A 16,342-nucleotide genomic window follows, 5' to 3' on the forward strand; every position below is an offset into this window, starting at 1 on the left:
CTCACGTGATCCTAACGGGTTGGAGCACGTGGAACGCTGTTATGACTCGGCTTCCTCAACGTCATTCCCGGAAACAAAGTACAGTAGCAGGGGAAAGTTGACGGGCTATAGGAAGAATGGGTACGTCCCCTATCATGTGATGCGCCATGACGTACACGGAAGTGGGTGAGCTAGGGGGTCGCCTGTGACGCAGAAATTGTCTCGTTGCTTGGGAAGCGACCTCGGCTGTCTTAAGTTGGTTTGACTGCCTTTAGTCAAAATATGACTCGTTATTGTGCCGCTTTTTCTTGTAAGAACCGAGATACCGGTGCTGCCAGGGAAGAGCGAAAGCCGAGTTTTTACCCGTAAGTTTTTTTTTCTATGCATACGGCAGTTCCGGCTTTTTTAAATTAAAATATTATTGCTGGGAGTTGCGTCATTCCTGGGCATCCGTTTGTGACACACACTCACTCACAACATAAAGATGCAGAGATGCCAGTTTCTCCACTTAGAGGATGGAGATTTTTTTGGCCAGTACTGAATTTGAACTTAACATCCCAAAGCAATCTGAGGTTTGTAGTGCTTGATTGTGCTGGGGTGGCAAGAAATCCAGGACTGTTCCAGAGTCTCCAGCTTAGAACTGGTTAACTTGGTATTTCTGAAGTTGTATGGCTATCTAAGCTACTGTATATATCATCTTCTGCATACTTGGAAGTTATGGTTTGTTTGCAATAAGCCTATTGGGATATACATTTGAACTAGTTAAAATCATTCAGTGTAAAGTTAAAAATGCTATCCTATCTTTTGCAAGGAAATTTTTGTTTCATCTATGTACTTAAGGCCTTGAATCTTTGGGTGCAAGGCAAAGTTTGTGTATGGACACTCCACTGAGACAATGTCCTTTCTGGGCCCTGAACTATCTGTCCATTAGTTATCCTGCTGACATTCAAAAGTAAAGGTTCTAGACTTTAAAAAAAAAACAACTTTGTTTGGATGGGGGATTGCATCAAGGAACTGCCTGGATGGGAATGTCTGGAAGGAGTAGAAATACAGTGGGCAAAACTGAAATAAGTTATTATAAGGGCGACACATTTTGTGGGGCAAATAAGTAAAAGTTAAGAGGAAAAGAAAGCTGCTTTGGTTCTCAAAAGTAGTAGCTGAGAAGGTAAGGAATAAGAGATTAGCTTTCATAAACTACAGAAGATTGCAGAAAGAGGAAGACAGACAAAAATATCTGGAAAAGTTAAGAGAGGCTGGTCGAGTAGTCAGGAAAGCAAAGATGCAAATGGAAGAAAAAATAATTGACACGGTACAACGAGGAGACAAGACATTTTTTAGCTATATCAGTGATAGGAAGAATTGCAAAAGTGGCATTGTGAGTCCCGAAGGTGAAAGGGGGAAATATGTAGAAGTTGATAAAGAAAAGGCTGAATTGCTTAACAGATATTTTTGTTCTGTTTTTACGGTTGAACTAGGTAAGTCGGGGGAGGGTACAGGCATAAACAACATACCTGGCGAACTAAACTGCCAATACTTTTTTGAGGCTGAGGTAAGTAGTCACCAAAATTCTGGGTCGGGGGTGAGTGCACACACTTTCAAGTCGGGAGTAGGGTCACATCATATTTATGGGTCACATTGTAATTCTGGGTCTAAGGGGAGTACACACTGTAGTTCTGGGTATATGGGGAATACACATTGTAGTTCTGGGCCTAAGGAAAGCACAAATAACGCAAACAATGCTAAAGGTGTTCAAATAGCTCAAGCAGAAATATCCTCATTGAGACGTAACAAAAATACAACATGGAGGGCTATGTACGTCAACGCACACAGTTTAGGAAACAAGATCCTGGAATTGGAAACAGAAATAAGGAATGCCGACCTGGATGTGGTGGCGATATCCGAGACCTGGCTCACAGACTCCCACAGGTGGGATATGGTCATACCGGGTTACAACTTGCTTCGCCGGGACAGGGAGGGCAGAATGGGAGGAGGTGTAGCATTATATACTAAAGATGACATTAAGGTCACGAGAATCACAGATGTCCAGTATACTGGGGAATCCCTTTGGGTTAATTTGGCCAGAGGGAAAGACAAATGCTTGTATCTTGGCATAATTTACAGACCCCCAAGACAACAGGATGACCTGGATATGGAAGTAATCGGAGATATAGAAAATATCACCTTGCGTGGGGACACAGTATTGCTAGGTGACTTCAACATGCCTGATGTGGATTGGGTTACACTTACCTCTGCTTCCGGCAGCAGCAGGAGGCTATTAAACACTATGAAGGGAGCAAGACTCGGGCAACTGGTGTTGGAACCAACAAGGGATCAGGCAATACTGGACCTGATACTTACCAATGGAGAAAGTGTCACAGAGGTCTCTTTGGGCGACACATTGGCCTCCAGTGACCACAACATGGTATGGTTCAATCTCAGGAAAGGTTTCACTAAATCTACCACACTGACCAAGGTCCTCAAATTCAAGGACACAAATTTCAAAGAAATGGGAGACTTCGTTCACCAGGCGCTACAAAGCCAAGCAGAAACTGATAATGTGGAAGAAATGTGGTCGACTTTGAAAGCCACCATACAAGAAGCAACAAACCGCTATGTTAAATCAGTAAGTAAACGGCGAAGGAACAATAAGCCACAGTGGTTTACTGCGGAGATCTCAGACCTCATCAAGGAGAAGAAAAAAGCATTCATCTCTTACAAAAAAACAGGGAAGCAGGACTCTAGAGCAGACTACCTGACCAAATCAAAAGCTGTCAAAACAGCAGTCAGAGAGGCTAAATTCCACATGGAAGAGTCTCTGGCAAAGAACATCCAGAAGGGAGATAAATCCTTCTTCAGCTATATCAGTGACAGAAGAAAAAACTCAGGCGGGATTGTAAGTCTTAGGAATCCAGACGGAGACTATGTGGATAAGGATTCGGAAAAAGCCCAACTATTAAATGAATACTTCTGCTCAGTCTTCACCCGAGAAGCGCTGGGGTTTGGCCTTCAGCTACAGACAAGGGTTGGCTCAGTTGACCCTTTTAGTAACTTTGAGTTTACGCCCAGCAGTGTCTACGGTGAGCTGTCAAAGCTCAAGGTTAACAAAGCAATGGGGCCGGACAACCTGCACCCCAGGGTGCTTAGGGAGCTGAGTGATGTCTTGGCGGAGCCACTGTCCGCGCTCTTCAACCTCTCCCTTAGTACAGGCAGCGTCCCGTTGGACTGGAGGACGGCTAACGTCATTCCACTCCACAAGAAAGGCTCAAAGATGGAGACAGCAAACTACAGACCGGTGAGTCTAACATCGATAGTGAGCAAACTAATGGAAACTCTAATCAAACACCAATTGGATAAAATCCTGGATGAAAAGAATCTACGGGATCCCCGACAACATGGATTTACTAAGGGGAGATCATGCCAATCCAACCTGATCAGCTTCTTTGATTGGGTGACGGAGAAGCTGGATATTGGAGAGTCCCTAGACATCGTGTACCTGGACTTTAGCAAAGCATTCGATAGCGTACCACACCGCAGGTTGCTGGGCAAGATAAGTTCTATAGGATTAGGTGACACATTGACGCAATGGGTTGGGAACTGGCTTGGAGGTAGGCTTCAAAGGGTGGTGGTGAACGGCACCCCCTCCGAAATGACGGAGGTGATCAGTGGAGTGCCACAGGGCTCAGTCTTGGGCCCAATCCTATTCAACATCTTTATAAGAGACTTGGCAGAAGGGCTTCGAGGTAAAATAACATTATTTGCCGATGACGCCAAACTAAGTAATGTAGTGGGCAAATGCACAATAGACGAAGATTCAATGCCCGACAACATGATGCACGACCTACTCCTGCTGGAGCGCTGGTCTAGGACATGGCAACTCAACTTCAATGCCAAAAAATGCAAAATTATGCACCTGGGCAGCCAAAATCCATGCAAGTCTTATACCCTTAATGGCGAGATCCTAGCAAAAACGGTAGCAGAATGAGACTTGGGGGTAATCGTCAGTGAGGACATGAAGTCTGCCAATCAAGTGGAGCAGGCTTCATCCAAGGCAAGACAAATAATGGGTTGCATACGAAGGGGTTTCGTCAGCCGTAAGGAGGAAGTCATTATGCCATTGTATAGATCCATGGTGAGGCCCCACCTGGAATACTGTGTGCAATTTTGGAGGCCACATTATCGCAAGGATGTGCTGAGACTGGAGTCGGTGCAGAGAATGGCCACCCGGATGGTCTTGGGACTCAAGGATCTTCCATATGAAGAACGGCTTGACAAATTACAGCTATACTCGCTCGAGGAGCGCAGAGAGAGGGGAGACATGATCGAGACGTTCAAGTATCTTACGGGCCGCATCGAGGCGGAGGAAGATATCTTCTTTTTCAAGGGTCCCACGACAACAAGAGGGCATCCATGGAAAATCAGGGGCGGGAAACTGCGAGGTGACACCAGGAAATTCTTTTTCACTGAAAGAGTGGTTGATCGCTGGAACAGTCTTCCACTACAGGTGATTGAGGCCAGCAGCGTGCCTGATTTTAAGGCCAAATGGGATAGACACGTGGGATCTATTCACAGAGAAAGGTAGGGGAGGGTCATTAGGGTGGGCAGACTAGATGGGCCGTGGCCCTTATCTGCCGTCTATTTCTATGTTTCTATGTTAAGCACCGGGATCAGGACATCAGAAGACAAACACAAATAGGGATGGGAGAGTGGTAGGTACCCTGATAGCTTCTCACGAACACAACTCTCTGAAAATCAATCTAAATTAAAGGTAGACAAAGTGATGGGGCCAGAGGGCGTATATCCGAGGGTGCTGAAGTTCTGATGGCTCCGCTGACTGGCCTTTTCAGTGCTTTTCTAGATTCGGGAGTGATACCGGAGGAATAGAAAAGGGATAGATGTGGTCCCTCTCCACAAAAGTGGAAGCAAGGAAGAAGTAGGGAATTACAGGCTGGTATGTCTGACTTCTGTGGTAAGCAAATTAATGGAAACACTTTTAAAATGGAGAATGGTGAAGTTTCTGGAATCTGGTGGATTATAGGACCAGAGGCAACATGGATTCACTAGAGATAGGTCTTGTCAAACAAATCTGATCAGTTTCTTTGACTGGGTGACCAGAGAATGGATAGAAGGAGTGCACTAAATGTGATGTATTTAGATTTTAGCAAAGCCTTTGATAGAGGGTAACGGTCAATGGCGACTGCTCTGAGGAAAGGGATGCTACCAGTGGTGTGCCTCAAGGTTTTATTCTTTTTACATTTTTATAAGTGATATTGCTGACGGGCTGTCGGGTAAGATTTGCCTCTTTACAGATGATACCATTATCTGCAATAGAGTACACGTACCGGATAGTGTGAATAACATGAAGAAAGACCTATTGCAGCTTGAAGAATGGTGTGAAATCTGGCAGCTAAAATTTAATGCTAAGAAATGCAAGGCCATGCATTTGGTCTGCAAATACCCGAGAGAACAGTACAGTTTAGGGGGTGAAGAACTTATGTGCATAATAGAAGAGCGGGACTTGGGTGCGACTGTATGTGATGATTTTAAGGTGGCCAAACAGATTGAAAAGGTGATGGCAAAAGCTAGAAGGATGCTAGGATCCATAGGGAGGAAGTATGGTCAGTAAGAAAAAGGAGGTATTGATGCCCCTGTATAACACTCTGGTGAAACCTCATCTAGGAAAAAGATCTAAAAAGGATGGAGTCGGTCCAGAGGAAGTCTATTAAAATGGTGTGTGGCATATGGGGACCGACTTAAAGATCTCAATATGTATACTTTGGAGGAAAGGCAGGAGAGGGGATATATGATAGAGACGTTTAAATACCTACATGGTGTAAATGCACATGAGTCAAGTCTTTCATTTGAAAGGAAGCTCTGAAATGAGAGGGCATAGGATGAAGTTAATAGGTTATAGGCTTAGGAGTAATCTAAGGAAATACTTTTTTACAGAAAGGGTGGCATCTGTCTTCCAGAATAGGTGGTAGAGACAAAGACTATCTGAATTTAAAAAAGTGTGGGCTAGGCACATGGTGATCTCGTAGAGCAGGGGTAGGCAATTCCAGTCCTCGAGAGCCAGAGCCAGGTCAGGTTTTCAGGATATGCATGAGATAGATTTGCATCTCAAGGAGGCAGTGCAAGCAAATCCATCTCATACATATTCATGGTGGAGATCCTGAAAACCTGACCTGGCTCCGGCTCTCGAGGACCGGAATTGCCTACCCCTGTCTTAGAGCAAGAGTGTCAAACTCAATCACATTAAGGGGCCGAAATCCAAAACACAGGCTAAGTCACGGGCCAGACCCCGCCCCCATAATAGTACTAATTGTACAAAACACTTTTTCCATTCATTTTTCATATATCGATACACAATATAATCTTATTAACACATAATGATTAACCATAAAATTAAACTACACAAAGTACACTGTATGCTTCTCAACATTCATTCCTACCAGAACACAGATAACCCTTATGCAAATACGGGACCAAAACTAAAAGTACTAATATATAAAAAAGAAACCCTAAGGTTCAAGACTCTGCATGCAGTAAAACCCCCAGAGAAAAAGAAACAAATGCATTTCTTCCTGAGCAGTGCAAAATATAGCAGATTAAAATTCTCAAAATTGACACAATTCAAACATTAAATTGAAAATAAAATCATTCCTCCTACCTTTGTTATCGGGTCCAATGTCCCCGGTGTTATCTTGTGGCTGGCTTCCTCCTCCTTATAGCCACAGTGTGCATGAAGCCGCATTCAGCGGCTCCTCATGTGTCCTGTGCCTGAACCAATATCCTTCTCTCTGACATCGCAACATTAGAGGGAATGCTTCTGGATGAGGCGCGGGAGGCTGCACATGGCTTCCATGCATACTGTGGCTGTGAGGAGGAAGGAGCCAGCCACAAGATAACACTGGGGGCATTGGACTGTGGGCTGCATAAAACAACCAGGCTGGCCGGATTCACCCCGCAGACCTTGAGTTTGACACCTGTATCTTAGAGAGAGGAAGCAATAATGGTTCCTGCAGATGAGCAGACTGGATCGGCCATTTGGCCTTTATATGCCCTTTATATTGGGTGTAACTCTGGATCAATGCCTAACCATGAAAGACCAGGTGGACTCCGTAATCGGAAAGGGTTTTTTCACCCTCTGGAAAATTAGATCTGTTAAATCCTACTTCGATACGTCAGCATTCAGAATCCTAGTACAATCCCTCGTACTAAGTCAACTTGACTATTGCAACATCGCCTATTTAGCAATCTCCCAAAAGAACATGCGACGTCTTCGAATTGTGCAAAATGCAGCTGTCAGACTTATCTTCGGGCTAAAAAAAATTTGATCACGTGACACCTTATTACCGGCAGCTGCACTGGCTGCCGATGGAAGCACGCGTAAAGTTTAAATTCGCTTGCATCTGTTTCAAAGTACTTTATGGATTAGCCCCCAAATACATAACGGACCTTTTCTCCTTTTCCACTAACAGACACAAGAGAAGCACACATTCAATCTTCGTTTCCCCTCCAGTTAGAGGTTGCAAACTGAAAAAACACCATGAACACCTTCTCTCACACCAAGCAGCCGTATGGGGTAAAGACCTAGACCAATTGCTTTCGCCTACTACTTACAAGGAATTCAGGAAGCACCTAAAAACATACATGTTCCTGAAATACCAAGACAACTGACCCTTTCCTCTCTCTCTCCTCAATAACGGTCCTCCTGACCTCTTACTCACTTCTTCTTTCCCCACTTAAGTCCAACTATTCTGTACCTTTTTAATTTTTTGTAAACCGCATAGAACTTCACGGTATTGCGGTATATAAACTGTTATTATTATTATTATCATGTTTCTATGAAAATGAAAGGAGACCTCATGTCACATGGTCATAGATGCCCCACCCCCCTGTGGATATAGTACTTCCTCAGTAGTGGGCAAACTGTTTCATTCTGGGAGAGAACATTTGTGTTGTATGTTGCACCTTCGGTTGTTTTAAAAATCTGGCTGCAATGTACATAGCATTGTCAGGAACAAGGTGAAATTTTAATCAGGTGATAACTAGGTTTCAAATTAAATGTTTCTAATGTTTAACATCAAGTTTGATAATTACTTTCTAGCAACATAATTGCTCCTATGATCTACTCCCCCCCCCAAAAAAAAAAAGGGTCAGATTTCCAGTTTTATACAATGACTTCAGTTAAAGGCATGTAATAATAATTATATATTGGCTGAGGCCTTCATCCCAATCCAACTGTCTCTCTCACTCTACAATGTGGTCTAATGCAGTGAATGGCAGTACAGTTTGACTGCTGGTTTGTTTAGTTTTTATTCATACATATCCTGCTTTATACAAAGCAGTTTACAGTGAGAACATACACAATATTTAAAACATATATATACACATGTAATAGACCTAGTTCCCATATTTCATTTTACAGAACAAGTGTCTCTTCAATAATTGCTTAAAAGTACATAAGTTTCCTTGCTGGCATATATATATAGGTACTTCATTCCATTCCTGCGGGCCTATGCACAAAAACATGCTTGTTCTTGATACCTTCAATCTCAGACCCTTGACAGGCAGAATATGCAAATCAGCACGATGAACAGAACACAATTTTGGTAATGGATCATGTGACAGAATACTATCCGTTTTTGATGCCAATCCATGCACACAAAGATAGACCATCACAAGCAATTTATGTATTCGATTTTCCAATTTCAACCAATTTAACTTCACATAGTATTCTGTCACATGTTCAGTCCTCCCCAACCGAAACAACTTCCTGACAATTGAATTTTGTGCAACCTGCAAAGCACCTAACATAGTTGCAGGCAAACGGAAAAGCATCAGATTGCAGTAGTCAAAACATGATAGCACCACAGAATGTAGAATAGTCTTAAATGTGCTGTCCAACAAATATGGCCTAAGTTTGCTTAAGAGGCGTAATGTTGGAAATGATAACGTTGTTCTCAGCAGATTTTGCTATTTTATAAATCTTCTTTCAAAATCATCAGAATATTTGTAAATTTTGATATCTCTCTTGGAACAGTAAGAAAAAAGTTAGACATTTTTCTTTTGTCAGTCCAATTAAAGGTATCACAATTGCAAAAAATTCTAGTTTTCTGTAGGATAAATATAGCTACCAGATCTTCCCGACTAGCCTCAAATAAGATGTTTTCTTCATTTTATGATAAGAAGTTGAAATCTACAAAAATAGAGAAATATAAATAGTGAATATTCTTCAAAGAATGTAAAAGTGATACTGTATATACTCTAATATAAACCCATTTGAATACAAACCGAGATAAAAATGTTTCCCCCATTTTAGGGGAAAAATGTTAACACAAATATAAACCTAGGGTTTATATTCAAGTATTGGCTGGCTCAACACCCATCCGCCCCCTCCCCTGGACCCACCATAGGCCTTTCCCAGGTCTACCTTAGGCCTTGGTGGTCCAGTTGTGACCTGGGATGAGTAATTCCTCCCCTAAAGTGAGGTGTCGGGTCCTGTCCTGGCTTGCTTTGCACCATCTTCTTTCCCCCCCTCCCCCCGCCCCCCCTCTACATCCTGGACCCAGTATTGATCTCTCCCCAGACCTATTTTAAGCCATGGTGGTCCAGTGGTGAGCTGGGACAGGAGCGATCCCACCCCCTTCCGAGGTGAGGTGTTGGGTCCTGTCCCAGTGGCTATGCAAAAACTGCACACATTCACCTCCCAGAACCAGTGTAGACCTTCCCTGTGCATACCTTAAACTCTGTTGTCTAGTGGGGTGTAAAGATGGCTGCTGCAAGTACCCACAGCAACCTCATGAGATTGCCAAACCATTTTTACCAGCAAGACTTCATGGGCAAAAGCGTAAGAGGATCACTCCTGCCTCATTCACCCTGCTGGACTACAAGAGTTTAATTTAGGCCCAGGGGAGGCCTATGCTGGTTCTGAAAGGGTGTGGGAGGGAGCACAGGTGTCTGGGACAGGACCTGATACAAACCTTGGGGGAGGGAGGTAGGGATTGCTTCTGCTCTTGCTCTCCACTGGACTATCAGGGCTTAAGGTAGACCCAGGGAGAGGCCAGCCCTGGATCCAGGAGGGGAGTAGACTCAAATATAAACCAAGACCCCCCTAAGCCTGAACTTTGTCATGAACATTATTTGTGGATTTATATGCATATATTTGGCCCTACCTGCATATGCTTGTCATAGACATATGTTTGAAGATACATGTACATTGGTTTACCAAGGATCTAAATGGCTTACCTGTTCAGTTGAGACAGTTTGTATCTTACTATCAGTTTAGGAAAGTATTGAAGACTTTTTTCTTTTCTCTGCTTAAAACAATTTTTAAATTATATATTAGTATTTGTAGTTCCCTTGGCTGAGGGTAAGTTGATTGTACACCACTCTGAATCCTTGTTGAAACTTGAGGGAAATAAAAGAGTATGGTATGGTATAAGAGAAATTCCAGCCATCCTCAGGTGGCATTATTCTTGCTTCTGTTATATAGGTCTGCTTCAGATAATTACTCACTCTTTGCTTAAAGATTGCGACTATCCTTTATATGGCATCCCACTTTTATTCTCCTTTAAATGTATTTATTGTGAACCACCCTGACTTGCACTGCAAAAAGAGTGGTATATAAAAATTTAATAAAATTATGATGTTTATACTACCTTTGTGGAAACCCCAAAAAGAAATAAATAAATAGCAAACTGTGAATCCCAATACTATAATCAGAAAAAAGGAAGAAGGAGAGTAACAGTTATCTTGGGAAGAGGAAAATACCTCAAGAGCTCAGTGTAACAGAACTGCGAATCAGCAAAGCATTCATGTACTGTACACATACTAAGAGATACCATTGGTCGGAAAAACATAATCTATATTAATATTGAAAACTCTTCTTCAACTTATTTCAAATAAATACTTCCAAAGAACTTTTTTTATATAAATTTTTTTGTGTTATCTTTTTCTCTTTATAAATATTTAAATATCTTCCATGCAGGAATTAACCCCACAAAACCTGATTATGTTCCCCAAACAGTAGAAATTCATTTAGCTGCAAGATGTAGAAAATGCTTAGTCCTACAAATACATCAGGCATAAAAGATTCAAAATGCCATCCAGGTCAAATATGAACCAAAATTGCTTTATACCAAAAAGACGCTCTTTCAAGTGATATAAAAAATTGGACAATGTACAGTTAAGATATTTGCACCCAAAAAAAAACAAACAAAATTTGTATAAAGCACTAATGTCATTTCTTTGTGTAATTATATCTTTGGGCTCCTTTTACAAAGGTGCGCTAGCGTTTTTAGCGCATGCACCGGGTTAGTGCACGCTACCTGAAAAACTACCGCCTGATCAAGAGGAGGTGGTAGCGGCTAGTGCGCGTTAAAGCCCTAACGCACCTTTGTAAAAGGAACCCTTTGTTTCCAATTGGCTTCAAAGCATCTCAATGCAAATCTTATGTGCATAGTTATGACTTGATTCAAAATGCAGGTCAGGAGCAATGAGAAGTCAAAGTAGGCATTACATTTCTTTTGTAATATTTTTGCCTACTTTACTGGCTCGTAAAAGGAGAGGTAAACTTATGTTACATTCCAAACTTTGCATATGAAGTTAGTGCCAGGGGTTGTATTAATCCACAAAGGATTCCTTTTACTAAGGCACGCTAGCGGTTTTAGCGTGCGCTACAATATCGCACATGCTAAGCCTCCATAGAGCTTGCGTTAGTATTTTTTGATTAGCGCATTGCCCCCTTCATTTTTTTTCTTTTTGCAAGTGAACAATGCAGAAGTTTTTTGGGTTTTTTTTGCTTAGATTAACTTTTTCATTTTTGATGTATGTTTGACCCTTTTGGTGGCTTCGGTGCCCTGAGACCCCTTTTTCAGGGGTTCTCTGCCTGGAAAAGGAAGCAGTTTCCGTGGAGCCAAACTACAGCTTCACAGAGCAAAGTTTGGGAGGATCTGTGGAGCAGGTTGCTGTGTGCCACCTTGGAGCTCAGGGTCCATCTCCTTGGGTGCAAGCTTGATTTCTAAACTTTTTAGAGGCTTAAACACAGGCTGCATGTGCCCTGAGTAAGAGCCCTCTGGGTATCAGGGTGCATGCAGTCTGCGTTTTCCCTATCCATTTGCCCTTTGAGGTTCCAAGAGTGGGGGAGTTTCAATCAGGGTCTATCTGACTGGCAGTCTGAAGATTCTGAAGACTGGACTGTTTGACATTCTGAGGCAGAAATTCCTTTCCCTTCACTTTAGCTGAAGAGAGAGAGCTGACAGGCAAGCACTGCAGAGACTGTGAGTACAGCCCCAATATTTCCTATGGGAAAATTGGGGAGAGTATGAAAAAGTTGTTTTTCAAGGTTTCTGGGGCTAGGGTTCAGGTTTCCTATCTCCAAAACACCTATTTCAATATTTTTAATTTTTTCAGTTTCCACAGGCCGTTTTTGGCATGATTTTTCTGGTGGTGGCCTATTGGATTTTAAACAGTTGGGTTTTTTTTTTTTTTTTTTTTTTACTTTTTTCTAAAACCCCTTGATTTTGTCAAAAAATCAACAGGAATGAACTTCTCATCATCAGATCTGAATTCTTGTGTTCTTTGTGCTAGATTGCTGGCAGAGGAGTATCCACGTACCATGTACCACGGAGCACGTGAGAAGGAGGCAGCAGCTTCGGGCTTTGCCCCTCTGGGGGGTCCAGGAATTGGGCAGAAAATCCCAGTTTTGGCAACATTGCGAAAAGCAAGTGCACAGAGTCCAGGGGGGGGAGGTCTGTTGGGGTGAGTTTCAACCCTTGTGTGTGGATTTTCACTGGAATTTGTCCAGCTCATGTAGAGAGCTTATCTTACAGACCTGGCTCACACAGTGCAGCTGGTGAGCAAGCTACAAGGCTCTAAGCCATTGCCTTTTTTAGTGGTGGTCACTACTTAGGTCCCCAGTGCCCAGGTTCTTATGGACCCAGGTTGCCTAAGTTGGCACACTGATATCATGCCTCTTTTGTCGCCAGGCACTGCTTCCATCCTGGATGACACTGATTTCATTTGTGGAACAGTTAAACTGGATGCCTCGGGGAACCCTGATCTGGGTGATGACCTCTCCATATGCCAGCTGTTTGTCTCAGTTCACCATTTCATTACAGATGTACAGTCATGAGCCCCTTTAATGATCTGACATTTTTTGTTCCTGCGCATCCATATCTAACTTCTCTGGTAAGGATCTAATCCTCCATTTGAATTCTGTATCATTGGCAATTTCCAGTCACATGTGCTCCAGTGGTTCCTTTATATACGAGGCACCTGTGCTGCTCTTAGTAGTAGGCTCAGAATAGTCATAAGACTGCCACTAGGGGTTGCTGCATAACCCCCTTAGACTACCAGGGATTTTCTAGCTCTTTTCCTCAGCTGTCAATAAAACCCTTCACATTGTTCGCATATTCTTCAGTTGTTATCCTTTTCAACAACCCGCCCCCCTCCTTCCAGATCACTCACTAGTTCCTCCTTCTCTCCAAAGACCCTGTGCAGAATTCTGCTTCCCCTACAGCCCTTGAAGCTCAGCCCCTTCTTCCTCTGACTATTGGCTGGAGCCTATCACAACTTCTGCAGTGGAAGGAGGGTAACGTGGACAGCTGTAGTAGGCTAAATTCTGCAAAATATCCACATATTTAGCCATCCTGCCTTTGAAACAGGTATTGTACAACTTTTTAGAATCCTGAAAAAAATCCATCCTAGGCTACTGAATCCCCTGAGCATATATGACAGGGCTCCCCTAAACATTTGAACCCTAGGTGCAAAAAATTAATGCTAAAACTCTCAAATTCAAAGTAAAAACGTCCATGAGTAAGTTTGTTGTATGACCAAAAATTTATAAAGTGTTCATGGAGGTCTAGGACCTAGACCTCCTGAGCACCATTACTACTACTACAACTTATCATTTATATAGCGCTGAAAGGCATACGCAACGCTGTACATTTTGCCATTTATAGACGATCACTGCTCGGAAGAGCTTACAATCTAACTTGAACAGATAGACATGACATATAGGGTTGGGGATGCAGAACACTGCTAGGTAATAGCTATACAGACCAATTGGATTCTTTGCTTTAACCTTTACTGAGGAGAATGTTAATCGTACCTATAACAGGACACCATTGAATGGTAATTCAAAGCAGTTATGTAAAGTAGTTCATTATTGGGGTCTTTTACTAAAGTTTAGCACATGTTATCTGCCACAGGACCCATTTTATTTCTATGAGCCTTGCCACTGATAGTACACGAGCTAATCTTTAGTAAAAGACCCGCTATAAGTATAGAAGATATACTAGTTTGACAAACTCAAGAATAACAAATCATTAGTCAACCAGGTAGATTAGGGAGATTCATCATTTACCCCTTGAAATGAGCTGTGAAGAATTTTGTTCTGTTTTGTGGGATCAACCTGTTAATGAGCTGCCAACGATTGAGACAGAATGATGAATTGTATCTTGGTCTATCTTTGCTTGGCTTTTCTTCATTTCTTAACATGTTGGGTAGCATAGATTTCAATGAGTTATATGGGATCATTGTCTTGACACATTCCAGAATACTTATAATATAAAGATTATTATTGTTATCTAGTTGTTTAAACCTAAATTGTTATCAGGATCAGGTGATTCATCTAATGAAACAGCCTCATCTCCTCAGGCATGGACTCTATATGTGATCCTTTTGGTATACAGTACACCCCCACGAATTTGTGGTTCGTGAATCGTGGACTCAGTCTTTCATGGTATTTTCCGACTGCCTCTTCCAGGAACTAAAGTCAGGCTACAGCAATCAGGAGCTGCTTTGACACGCTAGATAGCGTGTCAAAGCAGCTCCTGATTGGTGTAGCCTGACTTTAGTTCTTAGAAGAAGCGGTCGGAAAATACTAAGAATGATCCTGCACCCGATTTTCCTCACCCACCGCCACCCCAGCTGCCCTCTCCTGCCTCCAATCCACTCCTAAACCGCATTTGCAGTTTTTCAAAATTCGCAGGAGTCCTGGAATGGTACCCCTATGAATTTTGGGGGAGAACTGTAGTCATGTGGGATAGGAAGTAGTGCTGCCTAATTCCAGGAAAAAAATTTTCGATTCAATTTGGCCTATTGAATAGATTTTCAATTAGATTTGATTCACTTTTCTCGCCCAATCAGGCATTTTTTCAAACGGTCTGGTGGGTTTATTTTGTAGCCTGTTCTCCCCTTCCCTTCCCCCCCTTGCCTTCTCCAACACCATGCCAGCTGGTACTGTGGTATTAAAATAAAAACCAAAAAAGACTTTTCCTTTCTCTGGGCAAGATTCTCAAAATTTTAAAGCGGTAGCTAAACTGTTTTCCGGCGGTTTAGCCTGCATGCATTTTAGTGGTGAATTATCGAAACAGATTATCTCTGTCTTTAGCGAGGTTTATAGCAGTCTCCGACAATGGCATGCAAATGTCCTCTCTAACATTGAAATGAGCCCTCCGGTGCATTCTTAAAAATCACCAAGGCATTTTCGAAGAGTGGTGTCAGCTTAAGGCGACTAAAAGCAGCGAGTGGTCCAGGGGTGCCATTGCAGTGTCAGCACTTGTGTTTTGACTGTGGCTAATGAAAAAAAAATGTGTATCTAATATATTTTAAAGTGAAGGGTAGTAAAATCACGCTTCTTTTGAGTTTTTGGGAGAGATAGGCATGTTTCATGCGCGCTTGTTAAAAGCCAATGTTTCTTCTTGAGTGTGTCTATGATACCCTTGTCTTGTATGTTTCTGGCAGTGGGTCTTGATACATTTTACATTAAAAACAAATTCTAAGATTTACCTGAATTATAGTAGTTTTTTTGGAGAGAAAGGCAAATCAGGCAGCACTAATTGGAAGGCAGTAAAATCTTCTATAACATAATTTCTATTTTAATATCCTTCAGAGATTCTAGTATCTTATAACAAATCTTTCGTTGCTCAACATTTGGCCATGGTGGAGCTGAAGTGCCTTCTTTTTCTAGTGAGAAGGAGTCTGTTTTAGATCTTTAAATACAATGTATCTCAGTGTTTGTTCTAATAATGAACCACCCCATCAATTGATCATTAGATGTAAAACCCATTATAGCATTAGAACCCATCCCCATTCATAAGCATCAAATCCAGTATGTCCCTTAAATACATTAATTTCATATTATGTGTTGTTGGAATGGTTTTCCCTGTAGGGAACCTGGGATATCCCTACTTCTAGATGACAGCGCAACAGTGATTTTCCAATCAATAATCAACATATTGAAATCAGCTATAAGGAGTTCCACAGTGATCCTTATTATTACCAACTCTTTTCAACTTAAATCTGATCCCTTTAGCTAAATTACTAGAGTCTTGGAACATCAAATTTCACATCTTTG

The 16,342-nt window shown here is 42.1% G+C and overlaps 1 protein-coding gene across 4 annotated transcripts in view; it reads left to right on the forward strand.

The window, feature by feature from the left end:
- Positions 1–25: 25 nt before the first annotated feature.
- The window catches only part of THAP5 (THAP domain containing 5), a 30,623-nt gene continuing 14,306 nt past the window's right edge, over positions 26–16,342 (forward strand). Inside the window, exon 1 of one of the 4 annotated variants that reach the window (XM_033958575.1) lies at positions 26–120. Coding sequence is in view for 2 of the 4 variants with exons in the window: in XM_033958572.1 (XP_033814463.1) it covers positions 262–344 (83 nt within the window). In the remaining 2 variants the exon portion in view is untranslated. Of the gene's footprint in view, positions 345–13,051; positions 13,171–16,342 lie in introns of those variants that run through there. The other 3 variants (XM_033958573.1, XM_033958572.1, XM_033958574.1) reach the window with 3 other exon arrangements.

The sequence above is a fragment of the Geotrypetes seraphini genome, chromosome 9 (assembly GCF_902459505.1).
Source record: "Geotrypetes seraphini chromosome 9, aGeoSer1.1, whole genome shotgun sequence".
Lineage (NCBI taxonomy): Eukaryota > Metazoa > Chordata > Amphibia > Gymnophiona > Dermophiidae > Geotrypetes > Geotrypetes seraphini.